At 41.4% G+C, this 25,161-nt stretch overlaps 1 protein-coding gene across 11 annotated transcripts in view; it reads left to right on the forward strand.

The window, feature by feature from the left end:
- The window catches only part of CLASP2 (cytoplasmic linker associated protein 2), a 132,534-nt gene that overhangs the window by 100,424 nt on the left and 6,949 nt on the right, over positions 1 to 25,161 (forward strand). For 6 of the 11 annotated variants that reach the window (XM_060280609.1, XM_060280613.1, XM_035129749.2 and 3 more), the window contains 12 exons: positions 1,641 to 1,885; positions 2,739 to 2,802; positions 10,749 to 10,912; positions 12,487 to 12,565; positions 12,694 to 12,744; positions 17,125 to 17,268; positions 18,511 to 18,654; positions 18,924 to 19,030; positions 20,206 to 20,359; positions 21,427 to 21,655; positions 23,154 to 23,347; positions 23,928 to 24,056. In XM_060280609.1, coding sequence (XP_060136592.1) covers positions 1,641 to 1,885; positions 2,739 to 2,802; positions 10,749 to 10,912; positions 12,487 to 12,565; positions 12,694 to 12,744; positions 17,125 to 17,268; positions 18,511 to 18,654; positions 18,924 to 19,030; positions 20,206 to 20,359; positions 21,427 to 21,655; positions 23,154 to 23,347; positions 23,928 to 24,056 — 1,704 coding nt within the window. The remainder of the gene's footprint in view (positions 1 to 1,640; positions 1,886 to 2,738; positions 2,803 to 10,748; positions 10,913 to 12,486; positions 12,566 to 12,693; positions 12,745 to 17,124; positions 17,269 to 18,510; positions 18,655 to 18,923; positions 19,031 to 20,205; positions 20,360 to 21,426; positions 21,656 to 23,153; positions 23,348 to 23,927; positions 24,057 to 25,161) is intronic. The other 5 variants (XM_035129742.2, XM_035129753.2, XM_035129755.2 and 2 more) reach the window with 2 other exon arrangements.

The following is a 25,161-nucleotide window of genomic DNA, read 5'->3' on the forward strand; positions in this document are numbered from 1 at the left end:
CATTTATCGTTCACTGTTGTTTTCCCTGCCGTCCGGTTTACATTGTAAGCTGCTTGGAGGCAGAGACTGGTCTACAATTTTTCCTGTTTAGTTACCGGTATTAGTTACATCTATATCCCACCTTCCCTCCAAGGAGCTCAAGATGGTGTTCATGGTTCCAGCGGTGGACCATGTGCTACCACTGCCTGGGGGCAGAGCAGGAAGGGAGCCTCGCCACCAATGCTGCTGCTGCTCCAAATCAGTATGATCAGACTGATTTGAAGGCGGCCTGACCCAGGAGTGGAGCTGCGGCTGGCTGGCAATGTTGGGCCTCTTTGGGCTCCCTCATGTGCTGGAGCCCAGCGAAGGAAAGGAGCATGGTCATGCTCTCTTCCTCCCTCCTTGGTGGGTGGCAGCTGGGTCCTCCCCCTCCGTCTTGGCTGGACCAGGGGTGGGGTGCACATAGACGTCCCTTCGCCAGCCAGAAGGAGGAGGAGAAGGAGCCGTTGCCCCAGCCCCGATGGCCCAGCCCAGGCATGGCTTCCCACCTCACAGCTCCATCCTCAATAAGGGAGCCTGTTGTGGGGGCTCCTGATTACATCTCCTCAAAAAAAAGGTGCTTGAGTCCACAGTTGTGTATCTAGCTAAAACTATTATGCTTTCTTTTGTTCCTGAGGCTAAACCCAGACCTCATTTCTAACTAGAGGTAATGACATATGTGCTTACACTATTTAACCGTTGTCAGCTGTGCTCATAACTTTTCTGTTTCTTCTGTAATGCATTGCACTCAGCTCTTAGGAGACATACGGACTAAGGTATAACAATCTTTGTTTCCCTGTTAAAAATGCTCAGTGTTTTTAAATAAATACATAATGTCAGCTTCACTTGTGTCCCAGGTTCACAATTGTTTTAAGGAGCTGAACGTTTCCAAATGATTATAGTTTCAAATGTTGTTGTCCTTTTGTCCTACGGTGCATGACTTCATAATGAAGGAAGCTTCCATGTATTCCAAATATTTTTTTTAAAGTCTAATATAGTTGGACTTGCTCATTAGTGCACATTTTGCCTTTATGACCTTAGTGCCCTTTCTGGGAAAGGTTATTGCTTTATACAAAGTACCCGTTGTGTTAAGAGATTAACGTTACAGGCTTGTTTGAACTTTACTTCCCCCTCCCCACCTAGTAAGCACAGCAAGATTTGGAACATCATTTAGCTTTTTCAGTATCTGTACTACAACTGCTGCAATGTCTTTCTTTGAACACACTTTTGATTCTATTCAATTTATTGATAGTTTTGGCTCTTGCTCTTGCTTTTTTGTTGCTTTTAGTGTGATAACTGTGCGTTTCAACGTGATTGCTGTGTGGTTTTATATTCTGTAAGCAGTTTTCAGTGACACTTTTTGAGGGTAAAGTTGCCCGTTTTTATATAAATAAATTAAACGATCATGGTTAGAGGAGGTCTCCCTTTCAAATAACCAGAGGGTCTCAGGTTCAGTGTGGTGAGAGAAATGAGATGGGGTATGAATCTGATGCCTGCTCCGGGTGTAGCTGCAGGTGGCAATGGCATCAGGGAGGTTTGCTATATGAGTAGGCGCATGATATTTGCGTAAGAGGTGCTACAAATTTGTTATGGTTCCTTAAGTGATGCTCTCTGTGTAATAGAAAAAGCCAGTGCGAAGGAGATACGAATCCTATGGAATGTACTCCGATGATGATGCCAATAGCGATGCTTCCAGTGCTTGCTCAGAAAGATCATACAGCTCTCGGAATGGCACCATCCCTACGTATATGCGGCAGACAGAGGATGTGGCCGAGGTCCTCAATCGCTGTGCAAGCTCCAACTGGTCAGAAAGAAAAGAAGGTCTTCTGGGGCTACAAAATTTATTAAAAAATCAGCGAACTTTAAGGTAGGAAAACCATTTTAGATAAAAGATTTTGTAGTTGAGAAAGCTCTGCAGATATTTATTCTCCAGCTAATGAATTCTACAGCAAGGAAAAGAAAGTCAACTGGCTTCCTAGTTCATAACTTGCTAGGCAATGTCCATTGTTACTGCAAAACTAAACGAAAGCAACTGGCATCAGTTTCTTGAAGTGCTTTGGGACGCTTGATATTTCCTTCAAAGATGATTGAAAGGTCTCTGTAAGGAATAGATAGCATCACATTTAGCTTTCGTTGAGCACATTCCTTCACAAGTAGAGCATTAAAATGGCTCTGGATAATAGTAGAGCCATAAAGCACTTTCAAATCTTGATCCTATACATGCCATAACAATGATACCTTAATGGTCATTAAGAGGAAGTATTGGGACACTGATTTTAATTTTGATTTATTGTATTTCTATGCCGCTTTTCATTCAAATGAATCTCCAAGCGGCTTAAAAACAATAAATAACTGACTCGTGTACTCCCTTTCCTACCCCGCCCCCACCCAAGTATGAATTCCCCTGAGGTGAACCTCCCTTCCTCCCGGCTCTACACACACACACACACACACACACACACACACACGTTCTCAAGGAGAATGGAGATTTGCAGGTAAGCAACAGTAGATAATTCCCCCCCCCCCCAGACAGTTGTTGACCCTTACTTGGACTTTCTGATTCTGTGCTATAGTTCTGAGTCTAAAACATAAGCATGTTTACCTTGCCTAACATGTTAGTGAATGTAAAATATTTCACCGACTCATTTTTAAAAGTTGTTGTAAAGTTGCTCATAACGTTACCCTGCCATTTACTAATTAGTCTTATGTCATTTTGGCAGTCGCGTTGAATTAAAAAGGTTGTGTGAAATCTTCACAAGGATGTTTGCTGATCCTCATAGCAAGGTATGTATCTGTTTTGCTCCATAGCGATTATGAACACCGGAGGGTTTTTAGAAGAATGCTGCCATAGATTTAGACTTAAATACTTGATGGACAGAAAGCACTTCCAAGTGTCCTCATATTATTTTAATTAACAGTGGCCCAATCCTTTAACGGTACAAGAGGCACAAGATAGAATCAGATAGTACCTTCTACTAAACCAGTGTTTGTTGCTAAAGGAGGAATATCTACTCAGAACTGTTTTTCAGGTAGAACGTTCATTGTAATGCCTAAAATTATCCCCATGAATACAGCTCTGTATTTTTAGAAAGTTCTTCTCCAAGTAGTCAGGAATCCTGAGCTCTTGAATGCACCGACAATACCCATACATGGATATATTTGTACTTGCACATAGCTGTACACTAGTGTATGGAGGAGGAGATGCCACCCCTTCATGTGTTCATGACCTCTTTAGAAATTCAGAAAGGGTTTTGTCCAAACCATGGAGATAGCCAACTTCTGCAACTGCATCCTGGTTGCTCGTGGCTATTCAAATTCTTGAAATAACACGAAACAGTGTAGCACAAAAATCAGTCATGTGATTTTTAAAAGAGCAGCAAATTTCTTATGGCATAAGCTTTTGTGGACAATTAAAAAAAAATACTCTGAGCACTTGAGTTTTACATTTTGAACTCACTTAACTCATTGTATTTGCTCACTTCCTGTCTTGGGCCAGTCAGCAGCTCTCAGCCTGACACATGGCTGTTGTTACCATATAGAAGGAAGCATAAAATGACTGCATTAAGGGGGACTTAATGTTTGTATCACAGGCATCAAATGTTGGCTTCTTTAACTGGAGTGATGTGTCACTGTAGGTATAAAGGGTTTTCTGCCCCATCTCTGCAGATTAGTACAGCTAAGTCGTCCCACCTGTGTTTAGCTGAGCTTACTCTCAAGTTATTGTGCACAGGGGGACTGATTCCTAAGAAAAGTTATCCTAGGCCTGTAGCTACTGTAGGTTGGGGAACTGTGGAAAGCGGTGTGATCTGGGGCCCATTCAAACTGCTGTTTTTGTTAGCACTCCGTAGCCGGGGGGGGCAGGTGCTAGTCTGCCCCCACACAGCTAACAGAAGCTAGAGCAAATTGCAATTGCCTTCAGCTTGAAGAACAACACACAGGAATCAGTAGTGTTTAACTACTTTAATATAGCAAGAGAGATACAGCATTGCGTCCGGCATCTTGCTTAGCCGAAAGAGAAAGTGTACAGAGTACAGTGAAAAACATCACGTGAGCATAGGGAGATAAGGACCTCCTTTCTCCTGGGAACAAGCCCAGTAACTACACTAGCCTGGCTGAAGCTCGCCAGTGCATAGGAATCCTAACAGTTTTATCGCAGGAGTATGCAGCAACATTAAAACATCAATAGTGTGTTTGCAGAGAATTCATACTGGATCGTCCACATATCACCCTGCTTCATGAGTTCTGTAGTCATCCCCCAATGCTCCTGTAGTATTACATCCACACTTTAATTCCACCCATTCCATTATCCGTGTTTTCACCATCCTCAATTCCGTATCCCCTCACCCAGCTCAAGTAAGTTGTGTTGTAATGCTATGCCAGCATACTTTGATTTTTACACTGTGATCACCATGCTAAATCTTTGCTTGATATTACAAAATAAAAATCCACAGGAATACCAGTATCTGCTATCAGTGGAATGTATGTAGGAGTGGCTATGTCACAAAGAATTAAATGGAATTCAGCTCATTGCTAGGGCACCACAGCACAAGCAATGGTGCTCAAGACCATAGACACACACACCCCGTCTTCTGGTTAATTAGCAGAAGCTTGGCGGATGCGGGGATTTCGATAACTCTCACAGAGTCAGTAAAAGTCTCCAGTAAAAGATTTACTAAGTTATAAAGCACACAGTCCTTTGCTACCTCCCCAGCAAGGTACAAATCATAGCCAATTTTAGAGCAAAATCTAATTGCTGCAACAAGAATACACCACACAGTAAAAGTGTTAAAAATGAAAGCAGATAAATCTACATTTCATGATAAAACAGAAAGAAGAGTGAAATAAAACTCCCCAGTAGGGAGTAGTGTGGTCTGTCTCCAAAGCTTTGACCTTAGGGTTCAGCAGATAACACACAACCACCGCAACCCCAGTCGGTCATGACTGGACCTAATGGTCAGGGGTCCCTTTACCTTTTAACAAACAACAGCTGTGCTCTCTGCTTCTAGGAGAAAGCTTTAGAACTGAAATGTTAGACTGTTCCAAAATTTTCTGGTGGCTTCTGCACTTTATGAAACATATTCCCTTTCATTTTCATTGTTTTTCTTATATGTAGTGGGAATGGCAATTTTTTAAAAAAGGGGGGAAAGATTTAAGGCGGAATGCAGCTTAGCATTAAGGAAATTGTTCCATCAGCACAATCATTTCACCCTCTTTGTTCCTTACACACCCCTGTTCTTGGAGATTCTCCAGACCCTCCAAAGTGGATTTGGGAGGGGGGCACAGGAGGAGGGGGGGAAACCACATAATTATAGATCTGGGTTGTTTTTTTCTTATTAAACGATATAGATGGATTCCTTAATGAATTAACATAAGTAACTTATTTCATGTATGTCGCTGGCAGCAGGATTATTAGATGTCAGTAGGTGAACACAAAAGATGCCAAAGGCAAATGAATGGATTCATAAATTCTGGAATTTTTGATTTAATGGCAATATTGACTCACCTTACACAAACAAAAGAGGGCGGAAACAGAATATAGCTTTTGAGTATTGTACATTCAAATGGAGCTTTTAGGGTTTTTTAATTACTCTCTTCAAATGTAGGATTAACAAATGTCTTAAAATTTAAGATCAGTGATAAAAACTTGTTGAATGGTGTGTAGGTGTGTAGATCGATTAGGATGAGTATGTGTGTAAATATAGATATGTAGGTATTTATAACAATGCAAATATGTACACACATACTTAGAGCTTAGAGTCACCAATGCAAGAAATACCTGTCCCTGACCAACCACAGGATAGGCTTATCTTATAGACCCTAGAATCAGTACGTTTTCAAATGATGTTCATGGTTTCTCTTAAAGTGCTCAGAAATTTTAGTGAACACTGCAGAAAGTGGTTATATCAGAACACAAAGTATATCTTGCATATAATTGACATCATCATAGAAATACGATACCTTCAGTGTTAATTTTCTTTTGGCCTATTGCTCTGTCTACTGCTTTGTCAGGCTTTTGAATATGTGCTTTAAACTGTAGTTTAATTGAAGCTTTTCATGGCAAACACTGAGGAATTGCTCCCTTATCAGACATGTAAATTAGAGATCCTTTCTCACGGACCCTTGACTTAACTTAACCATCCGTTGTGTTGTTTTAGGGTACCATTAAGGATGCCTCACAATGTGAAATTTTCATAGGAACACAATAAACTTTCATTGAGTACCCACTAAAATGGTATCCTTTGCAGCTAATGCATGGGGTCTTTAACCTGGCATGCAATGCTGAAACATGCTTCAGGGGGCCATGAGTGGCCATAGTTCATTGACAAAAGTTTCTGCAGGGTACTTGAGGTTTAAAAAAAAAGATGTATATGCACTTCAAATGTTATGTTTTTAGTGAGTAATATAATACAGCTCAAATATGTATGTTAAAATTGTAATGCTTGAATCCATCCATACCCAAATGTTAAATAATTGCTTTCAAAAAACTGTATTTTTATTCAAATGTTTTGGTTTTAAAAGAGTGAATCGGGCAGAGAAGAGAGACCTATGTGCTTTTGCAAGAATTGGAAATTTCAGAGCAAAGCTGTTTACTTAATCATATTAAAACCCATGTATCACATTTTCCTCATACAGGAACTATGCAGATGGCAACTAATTTGTGTGTTTTATCTTCCCTCCCTCCCTTCCTCCCTCCTTTTTTTTCTTTTCTTTTTGCATGCTGTCCCCTGTGTTGGAACTCTCTGTAGAGAGTAAGTTGGTTCAATATTTGTTGGAGCCCTAACCTTATTGCATGATTGATAATAACCTTTCCCCCCCCTACTTTACTCTTATAAAGAATGTGTGCTGAGTCCAGCTTTTGCGCTTTACAAAATCCTTGCAGTTATGCAAATTATGCTGAAATATTTTGGATGTGCTTCTGTATACTAATTAACTGACCTTTTTGGTTTTGTACTTCTACTGTGTGTTGTGGTGGTTGGCGCATCTGAGTTTTACATCATCTAAGATCTGTTATTGCAAACGATACAGCAGGGCTTTTATCTCTACTGTTCAGTTCCAGCTTCACACACAATTTTCAGGAAATATTTTCAGGATGCAGTATTTTGCAAAAAGCAGCAATAAATTCAGAGTATTCACACTGTCCGTATTCACCCGGTCAACATATGGCTCTCCTATTGGATGCCTGTACTTTTTAAAATATATATAATAACCTGGTTTGCACATCATGGCAAGCCAAACTATGGCTTACTGGGGCTGCATTGATCCTCTCTAGTTTTTCTTTTTATATTTCCTTGCTAAATCAAACCAAGATTTGTCTTACTGTGTTGTTTGAATCAAGACTGAAGGTTACTCTTCAGGTATTGGTTGGCAAGGAGAGAGTTTAAACCACAAACCCAAACTATATACCAAGTCAAAACTTGGCTTAACTTGGTGTGGGAATGTAATAAACCAGAGAGGAGCAAAGCAGCTGCACGAACCTGCACTTTCATGGGTCTTGGTAAGCCATAGTTTGGTTACCATTATTTGCAAATAAGGCTATTAAGTATTTTCCCAAGCAAGTCTTTACTCCAGCGCAGCTACACTCCATGTGTACTGTGTGAAGGGGAAATGTTGCAAGTTAGTTTGAGGCCTTGCTAGGTTGTGCACACTAAATGTAACCGAGCTCCTCATATGTCAAGAGATTACGGTTGGCAACCATTTCAACCACTTGGATCACTTTCAATATGGTTCAACTCAGTCACTGTCTGAAGTGCAATAGTTGCTTGTTGGTTACTGCTAAGGCAGCTGCATCACCTTTAAATGTGCATCATGCTATCCATATCATCTGAAACAATGAGTTGGATCCAAACTTATTTGATCTTAGATCCCATTTAAATCAGCGTGAAAAGTTAAATATAGCTGAGTTGATTCCCATTCATTCAAGTGAGAACTTATGCCAACTTAAGTGAGTCTGGATCCAATCCCATATATTATATTAGTGCTATTTTTATTGTTAAGTATTGTATTTCTTCGAGGAGCAGAAGATACTTCTAGGAAACTAAGCTGCTTTATTTGGACCTATTTAAATAGAACACCAACACATAGTTGTTTGTACTTCTGCTGCTTGTCACAGGTGTAGGGCTCTCTGGGTCCGAACAACCAGTGTCCTGAGCTATATTGAGCCAGTGGTGCACACCAGAGGAAATAAATAGGAAGCACCCACTTTTTAAACTAATCAGAGGTCTCAGTTTTACTTTTGAGCATTTTAGTTTAAACTCTGGCTAGTTCAGATAAGCCAGGATCAAAGCAGAGTTTAAGATTTTAAGTGCGTATGAAGCGCCTGCTGAATCATGCCAATGGCCCATTTAGTCCAGCATGCTGTTCTCTCAGTGGCTACCCAGGTGAGCCTGTGGTAAACCTGCAAGCAGGACCCGAGCACAAGAGCCCTCTCCCCTCCTGTGGTATTCAGAAGCATTGCTGCCTCCAATCATGGAGGCAGAGCATAGCAACCATGGCCAGTAGCCATTTATAGCCTTAACTTCCATGAAATTGTCCAATCATTCTTGAAAGCTTTCCATGTTGGTGGCCATCGCTGCCTCGTGTAGCAACATGGGATTTGCCTTTTTTTACAGCTGCCGCACACTGGTTCAACGCCTTCATCAAGCTATCCACTACAACCCCAAGGTCTTGTTCATGGTCATTAACCCCATGAGTTAATGACCCAGTTAACATTCCATGAGTGTATATGCAAAATTATGATTTTTGCCTTTGACATGTATTAATTTGCACTTACTAATGCATTTACCATGTTACCACCCATTCACTCAGTTTGGAAAAGTCCTTTGGGGGATTTTCACAATCTTCTTGTTGCAATGACCTGCAACTGTTTGGTATGGTGAGCAAATTTGGCTACTTCACTGCTTACCCATAACTTTAGATTATTTATGAACAAGTTAAAAAGCACCAGTTCCCAGTCCTGATCCTTGGATGACTCCCCATTTTCCACATCTCTCCATTCAGAGAACTTTGCTCCTACTCTCTGCTTCCTGCTATTTTTTAAAACTGGTTTGAACAAACTAGAGTTAGAACTTGCCAGAGTTCAGACACAAGAGAGGACTCTGCTTGGTTTAAAATCAAAATCCATAGTTTCCAATCTCCTCTTCCTTGTGCATGAAAGAAAAGGGAAGAAGAAAGAGCCAGATAGCTTGCCATAGCTTTTAAGTCTAAACCACAGTTTAGAGTCATGTCCAAACTAGTCCTATAACTGGAGGGATTGATGAAGAAGGCGTACTCACAATATGTCCCTTGTTAAAGTGTCAATATTTTAAACTTTAGCTTCTGCTTGAATCCTGTGGCACTCTATGCTGTTGGACTACAGTTCCCATCAGCCAGCATGCCCAGTGATCAGGGATAATGGTAGTTGTAGTCTGACAACTTCTGGAGGACCATAGATAAAAGAGCTAGTGAACAGCTTTTGTGGGGACTGTTTTGAACAGAGATAGGAAATACATACTTGTGACCTATAGTCGTCCCCACTGGTGAATGAATGCACAGTGGAAGCACAGACTGGATGAAATGTCTTGGCAGATCCTTTGCCCAAACTGTTTTGTCTACCCCATAGTGTCATATATTTTAATTTTTTGTTTGTTAAAGTAGACAATCTTGTCGTGTGTTCCTTTAATGTGTTGTGTGGCAGGCTGTCCTGTTTGACTGTTAAATTAGTTTTCTGAACAGAAGGTGTGGCCTGCTGATTACACTTAAAACTTATATTGTACCTGCAGAGAATCAAGAAGTTTGAGCCTTGGAAGATTCCGTCAGATTGTGAATTGTGCAGTTTCAACAAACTATTTTAACAAAGACTTTTATAAGCAACGTAAATTACATTTGATCATACTTGCTAAAGTACATCTTTATAAGAGAAGAAACTTGCACTCTTTTCACACTTCACCACTGAATAGTGATCTGTATGGAAATTAGTTGTGAGTCCCGTGTTTCACTGAACTTTGAGGACTTGTCATGGCATTTTAGCTTTTTACAATAATTCAGTAAATCTGTTTGTGGTGTGTGCATGTTGTGTTGCATGCAACACTGAGTGGATTAACAGTCTAAAGCAGTGTTTCTCAAATGGAGGGTGGCAAGTCCTCCTCCCTTGGGGATGCAAGGGGATACTGAGTGGTTTACTGAGTTAGTACTGGCTAAAGTGTTGTGGGAGAAGAGGTTAGTGTGTATCTGTGAGAAATCGAGAGTGCGAAGTAAGGAAGTGTAATAGACGTGAGGTTGAGTATAGCACCCATGTGGGTGGAAATGAGATAACGCATCAGGCTGCTCGGCAGATTGACCCAAAGAGGCTTCAAAATTGGAGTGAATGGGTTGAGTCAGAACACTTAGTAAGAGTTACAATTTTTTAACATTTGAGACACACTGGTTTAAACCATTTCCACAAAATTCAATACAACAGACAACACCAAAGCAGTAGTTGGTGGGGAAGAAAGTTGCGCCAGTCATCACAGCATTTCTTTCCCCAGTGTTACTGCATGAAGTACTAATTTTCTGAATTGCTTAAATACTCTTGAATCACAGATTCTGGTGAAAGGCAGACAGAATGTTTTCCCGCTTGGCTGTGAATCATTGCCTCTTTCTGCTTCTGTGTGTGTTACTACATTCTTTTGTGAGTTCAACACAGGCAAGCGTCAACTCCTTTTCTTCCCTACTCTTTTCTTCTTTTCTTTTGTCCTTTTTTCTGCCCGCTCCAGGTGTTCAGCATGTTTTTGGAAACTTTAGTTGACTTCATTCAAGTCCATAAAGAAGATCTACAGGACTGGCTATTTGTGTTGCTGACACAGCTGTTGAAAAAAATGGGTGCTGACTTGTTGGGGTCCGTGCAAGCAAAAGTTCAAAAGGCACTTGATGTGACAAGGTAATGAATTCTTGACTTTGTGGAAATATTTCCTTGGGGGGGGTTAATATTCTGCATCTTTGTATCAGTAGTACCTCTTGTATTCTTAAGAATGCTTACCTTCCCAGATACAAATCAAATAAATGTTTAGCACCATGAGTAAAAAAGATAGGTCAGTATGTTCCCATATTCACTACACGATTCTGGAAGAATAGTAGCACATATAATTGAACTAAGCATGTGTAGAAGATTGTACCTGATGATATCTTAAAAGAGCAGGGATTCCCAAACACTTCATCCTTCTTCCTTAAGAGTCTAAGCATTTCATGTCACCAACCTGAAGAAGCTTGTCTCAGAGAAGGACTCATAAGTCGGACTCAGTTTCTTCTCAGTTGCTGGATGACACCCCTGACAGTGCCAGCAACTGACCGCATGGTGGAACTCTTTCAATACCCGGCTATCAGTATGAGGGAGTTTGGTGCCACAATGACACTAGCAAAAAAAACATCAACACTACTACAGTACCTCAAAGACTGCCTCTTTCCATATGAACCTACCCGGACCATGAGATCATATTCTGAGGCCCTTCTTCATGTGCCTCCTCAAGAGGTTCGGAGGGTGGCAACATGAGAATGGGCCGTCTCTGCAGTGGCTCCCCATCTGTGGAATGCTCTCCCCAGGGAAGTTCGCCTGGCACCTTCATTATACACCTTTGGGCACCAGGCAAAAACATTCCTTTTAAACCATCCTATGCACTTTTAAAATGTGTTTTTTGTGGGGGTGGTATTGGGTTGCTGTTTTTATTTTGTGGTTTTATATCTTGATTTTATTCTGTGAACTGCCCTGAGACTCCTGGGTATAGGGCGGTATATAAATTCTAACAACAACAACAACACTAACTGAGCCATAGGGGCAACCAAAATAATGCACAAACCAGGAAAGAAGGCTGTTACTGGAATATATAGAGAGAGACAATAAGTTAAAACGCAAAAATGAAAACATCCCATGAAGTGATTCATGGAAGGTATTCAAGCCAAGAGCAATGCAGTAGTTAAATATGAATTCAGGGCTTTTTTTTCAGCTGGAACTCACTGGAACTGAGTTCCGGCACCTTTTTAGGCTGGGGATGTGCAGCATGATGATCAGGTTGCCGCAGCGATTGTGGTTCTCCTAAAAAGTTCAACAACTTTGGATGGGCGCTCAGCTCAGCAAGTTCACCCACCCCTTTTTCTAGAAAAAAAAGCCCTGTACAAATTGATTGGGAAAGTATAAGTGCACATAGAGGTTAGTGTAGGGTACCTACCAAAACTCTAGTATAGCTTGAGAAGCTTCCCAAAGGAGGCTTGGATGAGATGCAAAAATTAAAGAACTACAGAACAAGTAAACAAGCTGCTCACATGAACAGCCAACCACCAATAAATCTGTTTCTTTTTTTCAACCAGGAACAACTCAGTGTTCCTGCATGGGCACCAAATATATTTTGGGCAAAACTACCTGCAGTATTTTCTGTTCTCTCCCCTTTCCTTCTGTCTTTCCACAGTCCCTTTAACAAGCTGTTCTTTAACCCTTAATGCTGAATTAATTCATTTTTGCAGGGAATCTTTTCCCAATGAGCTCCAGTTCAATATTTTAATGAGGTTTACTGTTGATCAGACTCAGACACCCAGCTTGAAGGTAAGAACATGCAAAGTTTTCAAAAACAAATGAGTTCAGTGCAAATTTCATTTATTAATATTTGCATATTTGTTGAATTCTGTGTTGCTGGTTTTCAAATAGTGGGTTTTGTTTTTATAAAATTTCAGACAGTCAAGCCAGCACTGCAAGACCAGCTTCGCTCTTTTTGGAGCTCCAAGGTTTTTGTCTGCATTATTGTCTTTTTAACCTACTATGTGTAAATTGACATTTTAAAAACGTTTACTTGTATGCATCTATATGCAGCTACTAACATTTGCAAGGAATTCTGAGCATGCTTTCCAATTTGAGATCAAGCGTTATGCTTTCGTTAAAACGTTTGACAGTAAACTTTACAAGAAAACACAACAAGAACAACAAAATGAAGTATGGCTGCCTAACACCAAGCTGGTTATGCAAACTCACTCTATCAAGTCTGTTCTAATTTTATGTTTGTGGTTTCCCAATCCTCATTTTACAGATTTAGTAGCTCTCACGACTGAATTTATTCCTAAGCTTCTTGAAGTCCTGCTATATTTTGCATAGTCAAAATTAGAGAAACTGACCTTTATTTTTAAACAAGTTCTTATTGTGAACATTAGCTGGAAAGAAGTAATGCATTGGAATATATAAAAGACAGACTACTTTCCTGCAAATGTGTAGTCGTCAAAACTGTAGCTTTGGTATAAATGCAACAAATACAGTACTAAGAATTTAAACTGAGGTAATTTGGGAAAACAACAAGCATATATACAACCAGTATTTTTTCCTCTATCCTGCACGCAGTAAATGTACACGGTCTGTTAAGAGCTTTTCACAAGACGGCACTTCTTTATTCTTGAACACGGTGCTGAAGTCACACACCTGCAATTCTCCGTTTGTCTAAAGTGCAGCAGAATTTTATTTTACCTGATAAAGAGAGTTTGAGTTTAATTATATCGGTTAGTGGGAATCTTTTGGCCTTGATTTTGCAATAGTTTTCTAGATTTAAATGTAGGATCGCTTTCTTGAGAATGTGAATTTCTCTAGTTGCTCATTGATACCGATCCTTGTCCCTTTTAATTGCAAATGGTACCTATAGGATTTTGAGAAGGTGTGTGGAATTACTATAGGCAGGGGGGCATTATGTGTGTGTTTATGAAAACCTATTTCTGAAAATATGAAACACCAAAGCTAGAAAAATTTACTTGGCAGGATTTCTGTTGATGGAGAGAGGATAGTATTGCTTTGATAGCTGCCAAACTTGGGTGTGAGTGGGAAAGTACTGAATCTGAACTTATATTTGATTCCTGAATTAAGGAATGCAGTAGTGAAAAGCCCCAGGTCTTCCATAATACACTTCAGTACATAAATACCATGGATTGCTGGGTAGGGAGCAAGAAGAGGAAGGTAAAAATAAGGTCATCCCTCCTTGCTCTGTTTAGCAGATATGAATCTGATGTTAGACCATTCACAATTTGCTTTTTGTGAACTACAAATTGTGCTGATGCCTTTGTCAACCTCTGATATTTATTGTAAAGGGGGGTCACTTGATGTTGAATTTAGAAGGATTAGCCTCCTTCTATAACTCTTCTGTTGCTGACATTAATGTGGGTCACTTGTGCTGGTGCAACCTATTTTTTTAGACGAGGAGTAGTAGTATGGAAAGGGAGAATAGGGATGGATATTTACACATACAGTGGTATCTTGACATACGAATGCTTAGACTTACGAAGTCGACAACCCCGGAAGTCTTTTCGTCGCGTGCACGTTCTGTGCCTGCGCAGAAGCGCGAAATCGCGCTTTGCGCATGCGCACAACAGGCGCTTTGGCAACCGAAGACCTTGACTTACGAAGAGCGCCGCGGAACGGATCGCCTTCGTAAGTCGAGGCACCACTGTACATACATATAAACAAACACATAAATGAGAGAAAAGTATGGGTTCTTAAATGTCCTTTAAAAGAAGAATATTAAAAAGCAGCCCTTCTGGAACAAATCATCTAGTCCAACATTCTGTTTTCAATAGTAAGACCTAGATGCCTCTGTAGAGGTTCATAGGCTACAGCTCTCATACACGGTTTGCGTCAAGCCTATGGTATTCAGTGATATATTGCCTGCAAACATAAAATTTTCTACTTAACCACTGATGGCCACGTTCTCTCTGAATTACCACTTAATGCATTGTTTGTATGTTTACATTGGAGGACAGACTTCTAATGGAAGCAGGCAAAGTTAAGAGTCCATCAATGTTGGACATCACTCTAGTCAGGTGAAAAACCATCACATACAAGTTGTGGTCTGCCTTCAAGAAGTGGCGCCCATCAGTCTGTTGCTTGGATCTTATAATTCTGGCATGCCAGATTTTGCTGCTACCTAGAAGGTAGCACTCCCTGGTGGTTACTTGCTGTGCTTTATTTGGGAAGGGCACATTGAAAAGGCTCTGAAGATTACCTAAAGGTGTAAGTAGGTGTATATGGGAGTAGGTTATCGTTCAAGTGCCCTGGCCCAAGCCATTTAAAGCTTTAGAGATTAAAACGGGCACATTGAATTGTGCCTGAGCATCAACTGGAATCCAGGACACATGGCAAAACGCCAGCACAATATGATTAAAAAGGCCAGTCTCAGTTAACAGTCTCGACTGGAAACTGAAATTTCCAGATGGTTTTCAAAGGTGGCCTCATATACAACACGTTACAGCAACCTTCACAAACCTGGTAGCCTCCTGCTATTTTGGACTACAGCTGTCATCAGCCCCTGCCAGCATAGACACAACAGGGAGCTCATTAGAGTATGGATAATTTTAGTGAGACTTTCTTCATATGAGGGCTCAGTCGATTTCTCATCTGAGAGGTCACCTGTGTCACCACTGGACCTATGAGTACCCATAAAATACAAATCTGATCCTCCTCCTGAATAGGTTAAATACCATTAAACAGTGGCATAGTGTGGGGTTTGGGCGCCTGCGGTGCTGATACGTTCCTGGATGGTGCTCACACACCAGGAACGGGTCGCAGAGAGAGAACAGAGCCCTCTGACACCGATGCCACCGGATTTTGAGAGGGCACAACCACGCGCCCCCACGACAGGAGCCCTGCGAGGAGGCAAGCTGGGGCTAGAGAGAGAGGAGAGAGCAACTCCGTGTTGCTCCGGCCAGGCTTCCCCCTGCATGGGCACCAGGCAGGTAGATGGGCCAGTGCAGTCCCACTTGGCTCCGGTGAGAGGTGGAGCCTGAACTGAGCCTGTTTGTTTGCCTTCATTGAAAGCACCAGTTCTGAATACTCAGTACCTCTTCTGGATTTGATGCAAAGGGGACTGAAAGCTTGGTGTCAGCAGCATATTGGCAATACTTCAGCCACTGGGTGACCTCACCCAGTGTTTTATAGATGCTAAACAACATGAGGGATGGAATGTACCGTATTTTCCCGTGCATTAGACAAATAAGTTCTAGATTTGGGGTCGTCCTATACATGGATAGTTCTTTGGGGGGGATGGTCGATTGGTTGCAGCCGTGATCTGGAGATTGTGTGAGTGTGTGTTGGGTGTGGCAATGGCTGCCGCTGCTGCAATTGCACAGGCAATTGGAGGCTGTTGGTGGTGAGTGTGCACACAATGGGTGGGTGAGCGATTTTCATCAATTCACCCCCCAAAAAGCTCAACAACTCTGGGCACCCCCCCCCAAAAAAAGAAGCTCAACAACTCTGGGCAGTCCTCAAAAAGCTTAACAACTCTCCCCCATTTTCTTAATTTGAGGTCCCCCAAAACAGGGGGCGTCTTATACACGGGGGCGTGTAATGTCCGATATCCCACTCAGACCACCTGTCCAGAAGGATACAGTTGCCAATGGAATAAAAAAAAACAGGCCACAGAGACCCAACAGGGTTTTGCTTCCCTTTCTTTATTTGGCCATAAATCATCATGACCATGGTAATCTGACAAGAAATGGGACTACAGTGCTGACAGGTCTCTTCTTGGTGTTCCTGAAGCCTTGAGAGTCAGTTCCCCCTAAAGTGAACCCCATATTTGCTGTGCGGATTAGAAGCTTTGCTTCAAAAGTGGTTTGCCTTGAACTATCACAAAGTTGCTGTTCAAGATACTTCTTGACATCACCTTCAAGCGTGCAGAACTATTTGCATAGACCTTTGACTAGTATAATCTTCACCGTATTTTTATATTGAAAAATTTGAAGGTGTCTTCCACTCACAAAAATCTGGGTGAAAAACCTGAAACTAAACCCAAATATATTCAATTTGCTCAACTGTTTGATAGAACTATAGAACTAAACTATCATAGTACTCTGTGAACTCTTGCACAAGCTCTTGTGTAAAGGTTTGCAGGACAGTACTATTTTCTCTCTATTCACGGTTCTCTGGATTCAACACACTGATCTTACGTCTTTTTCTAAGCAGATTATTTCTTACAGCTTCTATCGACATAAAATTAAAAGAAAATGCATTTCTCTTTATCCTGTCAGGATACAACTGCAGGGTTGCTCCCAAGTAAAATAAATTCTCTTCCATTCTAACCTCCTCACTGACGGTTACACTTTTCTGTACATCTATTTGATTCTCCTTTTTTTACATAGGTAAAGGTTGCAATTCTCAAATATATAGAGACACTTGCACAGCAGATGGACCCAGGAGATTTTATAAATTCAAGTGAAACTCGTCTGGCAGTATCTCGAATTATTACGTGGACAACAGAACCTAAAAGTTCAGATGTTAGGAAGGTATGTAATTTGTATGTTAAATGTGTAAAGAGGGTTTTTAAGGACTTAATTCATACCACAATATCAAGATTTTGTAATAGTTTTTGCTATATATATTACTATTATAAAAGTCATTAACTCCCATGTTTTTGTAAAGGAGAAGAGCTCGTTATGATATAAACAGAAGCATACGATTTTATTGCACTCAAAAATGTTCTATCAAAAATGTATGCTTCAATATATATTTGCTTACATAACAACTTGTCAGGGGATACAGCCATGTCGCGCTTTGCATGTTAAAGTATATATACTTTTCATGCACCAGAATTAATACCTGTGTATGCAAGCACATGAATAAGTCTAACTTGCAAGTAGAAAGAGGTGCAAGTCCTTTCCACGTAATCATTTCTATTACTGATGTGACTTTCAGAATCAACTGGATAGCAGGGCATGGCCCAGACTTTGGCTATCATATAGATCACCTGGGGACATGGAAGCAGGCCAGTCACAGTAGCAGCCAGCACACCAAAGCAAACTTCAAAGGAAGCATATGCATTCCCTTTTTAACTGTGTCCCTCACTAGGTGCATAGCTGTGCAACAAAAAAGACCACAGCAATACTGTCAGTTCCTTTCACCTCCCAGGTTCAATTGCCTTGGCACCGAGCATAGGCACCTTGCATAGGTTGTTCCAGTTAGGACTGCATGTAAGGATTGGTCACTTAGCTGGGAGCCTCCAGAGATTGCACATGTGCCAAAGGGAGATATTCCATACTGGTGGTGATGAAAGCCAGTCGTAACGCTTAATCCATATTGTGCACTCACTGGTCACATCCCAGGGGCTGGCAGTGGCTTGTTAGGCAGACAGAACCTGGATTTCCTGTCTTGAAATAGAACATTGGTAACTTATGCATTTCAATACGTTGATGGTTGAATTTTTTACTCTAATTAGATACTGTAAAGGATCCTGGGTTCTTAGTGATAAAAAGGGCAGCTTAACAATTGAATGGGTGAATAAAAATATAGAATTGTCGTTCCCTGACTGTTTCCCCAAGTGGATATACTCTCCCATGGACTTAAATTAGTATGAAGCGAGTACACAGCTCTGTACCTCTGATTCCCTGAGCCCATTTGAGAAGGACCTGGTTTTGTATATAAATGACAGATTTATTGAGCTTGGAAAATGAGTAGTCCTTGACACTTGAAACCTTTTTGTCTTAAGGCTGGGCTATTTATTTTAATATGATATGCTCTTTTCCCCCTAGGCTGCACAGTCAGTGTTGATTTCTCTCTTTGAGCTCAATACCCCAGAGTTTACAATGTTGTTGGGTGCTTTACCAAAAACCTTTCAGGATGGTGCCACAAAGCTGCTTCACAATCACCTCCGGAATACAGGAAATGGTGGCCAGGTATTTTCAGGTTTTTACATTATACCCCATTAAAATACTTAAAAGTATAATGATTCTGATGAAGATTAAAGACATGGTTGTCAACACTCAAAAGGATCATTTGATAGCATGGGGGTGGGTGTTGAAATTGCCTTACTGGTTAAACTTGTCAGTTGGATTTTTCTCAAGCTTGCTAATATAAATAAAGTAATGTTAAATCTACTTTTCTAAATTAAAGGCTGAACCATAGAACTTAGTGTCTTAATGGGAAATATCTTGTTCCATTAAAGGGGTCCATGGGAAGCCCTTTAACAAGGCCTGTTCCTCGCTCACCAGCTAGTTGGTCTAGCCCCATCACATCCCCAACCAACACATCCCAAAATACTTTGTCACCAAGGTAAGAAACAAAATTATATCTTCTTCCACTAATTTACTGTCCACAAAATGAGTTTTTCAACAAATACAAAATTGATTAAAAGCCTTTAAGTGCAATAATATGTTGAATTTAATGAGGGGGGCAGGAATATTCAATATCCTAATAGTCTGCCTCTCCTTATCCTTTGCAATCCCCACAATGTGTGGCAGAATCCTCTCCTCCTTTCTTAACACTGCATGCTCTCACATCATTCACAAACACACGCAACGTAACCGGCTGCACATAAATGATACTGTGTAATGTACATTGAAGAGTATCATTTATGTGCAGCCGGTTACGTTGTGTGTGTTTGTGAATGAATTTCTCGTAACCTAGGTTTGGTGTTGGTTTGCTCTCACATCATCTCAAATGCTTTGTGTCATGAACTAGCTGGACACAGAGGAATGGTAGGAGGCACCAGCTGGGGGAAACCCAAGGGAAAGAAGGCTCAGAGCCCAGAGAGTGGTAGTGGAACAATGATAAGTTGTCAGAGGGATATGCCTGGGAGGAGGTGTTGGAAACTGAAGAGGTAACAGGGTTTAGTGAGCGGGAAGAGTCTGTGGCAGAGAGAAGTGCAAGAGCAGAAGCAGGAGAGAAGGTTGGCTAAGAAGCAGAGTTGAGTCAGGCTGGTGAAGAAGCCAGGGTGACTCCCCCTCCTGCTGTGACCAGCTCCCTTCCCCCCTGCTCTCCCAGGACCAGGAGATGTATGAAGCGGGAGGAGCAAAGGTAGGCACGTCAGCACAGTCTCAGATTGCTTGGGAAAGACCCAGGAGAGGAGCTACCGAGAAGAGTTGCTGTGCTCATTAGGCCTGGCACTCCTGAGCAGACCTTGTTTCTTCTAACTTCCGTGTGATTTCTTGCTGGCTCGCTCCTGACACTTTGCTGCTCTTTGGGGATGGGCCATGGCTCAGTGGTAGAACAGGTACTTTACCTGCTTAAGGTCTCATGTCCAATCAAAGGATGAAATATCAGTGCCTGGGGCACTGGAGATTTGCTGCCAGTCAATTGGACAAAATGTATAAACAGTCTGCTCTAGCACTAGGCAACTTGCTGTCTTCCAATAGTTCTCACTTGAGAATTGACGCAGCGAAATACCAGTTAGAGGACTCTGTCGTTCAAGTTAAAAGAAAAAAAAACCCTGCCTTTTCATTCTACAGTGCATTTGATTATGACACAGAAAATATGAATTCAGAAGACATTTATAGTTCTCTTCGTGGGGTGACTGAAGCAATTCAGAACTTTAGCTTCCGCAGTCAAGAAGATATGAATGAGCCCATGAAACGGGATCCCAAAAAAGAGGATGGCGATGCAGTGAGTATTTCAGGGGGTGAAATAAAAAAGTAACCATGGGGCCATTCTCCCATATGTGTGGCTGCTTATCAGAACACATGTGGGGGTGGGGACCAACAACCATGGATAGGAAGCTCCTTGATTCAGGCATTAACCAAAGAATATGACACTACTTTAAAGCAACAGTGTGGTGCAATTATAATAGGAGATTTGTAAACTCAGGGTCTTCTCCTATGCCTTCACTTTGAAACTAAACTAATCTCTGTTAAAACCAAAGCATGTTAGGTTTACACTTATATTTTCCAATCTAAGAAAGCATATATTACTCATTTGTGTAAAAAGAAAAGAAAAGAATATATGTTGGCTTCATGAAAATAGTGTGAACCTAGCTGTAAACTTAATCTTCGAAAGAAATCTATAAAATTTTGTTTTTATAATGTGCCCTTTTCTATTTAAAAACGATAACTTTGTAAACTTGGTCAACCAGAAGTTCTACAGATCAGTTTGGTTTAGAAGCTTTACTGTGGGTATAAATCAGGGGTTCCCAAACTACGGCCCCCGGGCCGGATGCGGCCCAATTGGCCTCCCAATCCGGCCCGCGACGACCCCCGCCGCCCACTGCCGCCGCCCACTCTTACGGCGCGCGGCGCGGCGACGATCTTAAAAATCGGCAAAAAATCGCTGAAAATCCTTTGTATGGGCCTCTCCCGACCCAGAAGAGGTCATTTCCGATGCACTTCCGGGTCGGGGGAGGCCCATACGCATGCGCACAAGCGATTTTCGGCGATTTTTTCCCGACCGCGCGCGTGTGCGCATGCACACGGGCGCGCACTCCCCCGCCCTCCGGCCCGCTGCGCGGTAAGTCTGGGGACCCCTGGTATAAATGCTTAATTTCTGGATGCCAGATTGTTATGCTAAGTGGTGATATTTTAAAAGCCACATAAAAAATAGCTGAATTTTCAAGATTGCTAGTAAAGTACTCAAGAATGTGTGCCTGATATTTATCTACTACTAAAACAGATGTCTTAATCTGCTGATTGTGTTAATGTGCTTTTGTATATCTGTTTGTCTCTTTCTGTCTTTGTTAGATTTGCAGTGGGTCTGGAATAGTGGATCTGCGAGCAGGAGGTGGTGCCACTGATACAGGCCGAACAGCTCTTGACAACAAAACCTCATTGCTTAACACAATGCCGTCTCATTCTTCCCCACGATCACGTGATTATAACCCATACAATTACTCAGATAGTGTTGGTTCATTTAACAAATCAGCTTTAAAAGAGGCCATGTTTGATGATGATGCAGAACAGTTTCCTGATGGTAAATCTAGTGTTTTGCTAACAGCGTTGGGGAAACGGTATATGGAAGGAACTGTGTGGGTAAAAACAAAGAATTGTTATTTCATCCAAGTAACATGGAGAAACAGCAACCTTCTAATGGGCTTCTTGAGGTTGAGTGAAAACTTGATATCCAAAACGTTGGCTTGAAAGCAACTAGATGTTGTCTTTATATGCAAGATGGGATTAGATTTTATTTTTAAAAACAGCTGTGCTGTTTCCAGATAGATTTATTTCAGCAGCTATGGCTCATTTTAAGCTTGGCATGATTGTTGCTTGACATAGGGTTGCGTTCAGCACAGTACTAAGAAAGACTGTTCCATCAACACAAGCATTTCTTCTTGCCCTATGGAACAATATCCACACCATTCTGCCCTGCCCCTGTCCTATCCTGGGGGTTCTCCTGCCCCTCCAGTGCAGATTTGGGGAGGCTGCGGGGGAGGGGGTTCTTGTTGCACAAACGGGGATCATTGTGCTGGCTTCCACTATTGCAATAATGTAATTGAATACAGCCCATACATCCCTTCATTTCCAATTTCTTAATGTAATATTACTACTTTTCCCTATTCTTACTCCCCTTCATTTTTGTCTATGATTTTTATTCATTTATTTGTGTGCTTGTTAGTTTAGAGCAGGGTTTCCTGAACCCAAATTTGGGCCTCCAGCTCTTTTTGAACTACAGTTCCCATCATCCTTGATCACTGGCCCTGCTAGCTATGGATGATGGGAGTTGTAGTCCAAAAACAGCTGGAAACCCAAGTTTGGGAAACCCTGGTTTAGAGTATTTTAACGCTGCTCTTCAGTCGAATGGGCTTCCAGGGCCACATATAAAGTAGACAATTCCTCTCTTTAGAGATGGGGAGAGAGAAGGGGGGAAAGAAACAGGTCCCAGATCTTAAATGTTCCGTTCTTACAATGCTCAGCTGGGGTACAAGCAGTTCAGGTAGCCTGATGGAATGGCCAGATGAGGAACAGTGGTCTCTCAGCATAGTTGATGGCACAGTCCTGCTCTCCTTCTCTGCAAAGCAGCCTGATAGCATGGTTGCTGCTATGTGATGGTTGAGGGAGAGCCACCATCAGTTCATCTCTCAGAATAACTGGATGGAATAACTGTGCTTCACTGCCACCAGTTTGTGGCAATTTTTGTGCCACGTGTAGCTGGGTTGAGTTATTATTGCATCTAGGGAGGGAAGTGATTCCGACTCTAATCTCTGGTAGTATTTCTTCAAAGAACCAGGCTCCTAGTAAGTAAATTGAGAAGAGGTCCCCCAGTCTCTGGGTCACTCTCTGGCACAAAAGTAGTAGAGGGATTTAGCAGAAGGAAAATCCTACAATCTCCAGGTTATGCATCCAATAAAATAAAATGAGTGTTGATTGCCTCTTAGAGTGCCTGTGTGCTGTAAATATATGATCTGAGATGTACATCAAATGCTAAAAATAGGAGTTCTTTTAAATAATTTTTCATTTTCCTTTTGTCACAGAACATCCACTGGACCATTCTGACCTGGTTGCAGAATTGCTGAAGGAACTGTCAAATCACAACGAGAGAGTAGAAGAACGGAAAGCTGCTCTCTACGAGCTAATGAAATTGACCCAAGAAGAGTCTTTTGGTGTTTGGGATGAGCACTTCAAAACAATTCTGCTTTTATTACTTGAAACCCTTGGGGACAAAGAGGTAAAGTTTTAACATAGGGAACTGTTTATGTGTCTGCTTTACTTTCCTGTGACGTAATTGGATTTGGGGGCAAACCTGATACACATATTCCCCTTGAGAATATTGGGATTACTGAAGCCTTGCCCTGGTAGGACATTGAGCAGTGTATCCCAGGCAGTGTTGTTCAATGTTGTTGTTCAGTATTTTTCTTAAAATACCAAAATTTATAATCAGTACCTGCCTGGTATGGAGAGGATATTCCACAGGCTGAAGTAGAAGCTAAGGTCACTTAGGCAGTTATATCTTGCAAGTGTAGCCTGTATTGCACTTGGCAATGTGTTAGGTGAGCAATTTTACCAGTAGCAATTTATTGAAAACATTTATTGAAAACATGAGGAAAGATTGCCTGGATTTTTGGCAACTGCAGAAAGAAAATTAATGTGGAAAAGCCCTTTGTTTTCAGAGATCCCAAAGGAGCAATTAAATACTTGATTCAGTTCTGGAAATATGGAACTACCGTAAGTTTTCAGAGATCCACTGCTGAAAATAATCAGTTTGAAGTTGTGAAAGAAGACTAAACAAAGTATGTTTGAACTTTCAGCATGCAATTAGAGCACTGGCATTGAAAGTTTTAAGAGAGATTTTAAGACACCAACCAGCAAGATTTAGAAATTATGCAGAGCTTACAATCATGAAGACACTAGAAGCTCATAAGGACCCCCACAAGGAGGTTTGTATAACTTATTTTGACTTGTGTTGTCCTTGAGGATGTGACTGAAGAATGAAAAGAGAGAAGACAAGGCATTTGTTGTAAGAGTACAAAGCTACTGAATCTGTAACATTAAGTCACAGTGAACTCTAAGAAAGGTAGACTCTCGTGTTTTCGATTAAAAAATATGTCTCCAGTACCACATATTTTGTGGAGAGGAGCTAGTTCTCAGTGGGAGCTGGGACATCCTTTAAACTCAGTTTCAACAAGACAGGCATCAGTCTTGTAACTTACAAATGATTTCCTATCACTATAATGCAATATTAATAAACTGTTATTCCTTAAGCACCTAGAGGGTTTATATTGGTACTAAAAACTTCCTTATTTGTATGTCCTTTATACAGCTTTGCTTTTTACACACCTTATGAAAAGAAAAACCCTTTTAAAGTCACTGCCAAGTATATATTCAACAGCAATCAAGTTAAAATTGTGCAGTAGCTGAAAATCATGAATTACAATTTGAAATAATGTGAATCTATACTGCCCTCTTGTTTTCTAGCTAGCTTCTTTTTATTTTAAGACAACAGTATGACTACAGTATGTGAAGTTAAAATATTGATTGATTTACGCGGGGCTGCCCTTGATGCTGACCCAGAAACTCCAGCGGGTGCAGAAACCCGTGGCGAGGCTCCTTACAGGGTCCCTGCCGCAGGACCACATTGATCCAGTGCTTTACCAGCTGCACTGGCTCCCGGTGGAGTACAGGATCGGATTTAATGTGCTGGTTTTGACCTTTAAAGCCCTATGCAGCTTAGGACCCTCGTACCTACAGGACCGCCTCTCCTGGTATGCCCCGCGGAGGACCTTAAGGTCCACAAATAACAACATTTTGGAGATCCCGAGCCATAAGGTGGCTAGATTGGTCTCAACTAGGGCCAGGGCCTTTTCAGTACTGGCCCCGACTTGGTGGAACGCTCTCTTACAGGAGACCAGGGCCCTGCAGGATTTGACATCTTTCTGCAGGGCCTGCAAGACAGAGCTGTTCTGCCTGGCCTTTGAGCTGGACTCAGTCTGACCCCTATGTTTTCCTCCCTTATGGTTTTGATTTGGGCTACTTTAAAATGAG

This window comes from Zootoca vivipara, chromosome 12 (genome assembly GCF_963506605.1).
Source record: "Zootoca vivipara chromosome 12, rZooViv1.1, whole genome shotgun sequence".
NCBI lineage: Eukaryota > Metazoa > Chordata > Lepidosauria > Squamata > Lacertidae > Zootoca > Zootoca vivipara.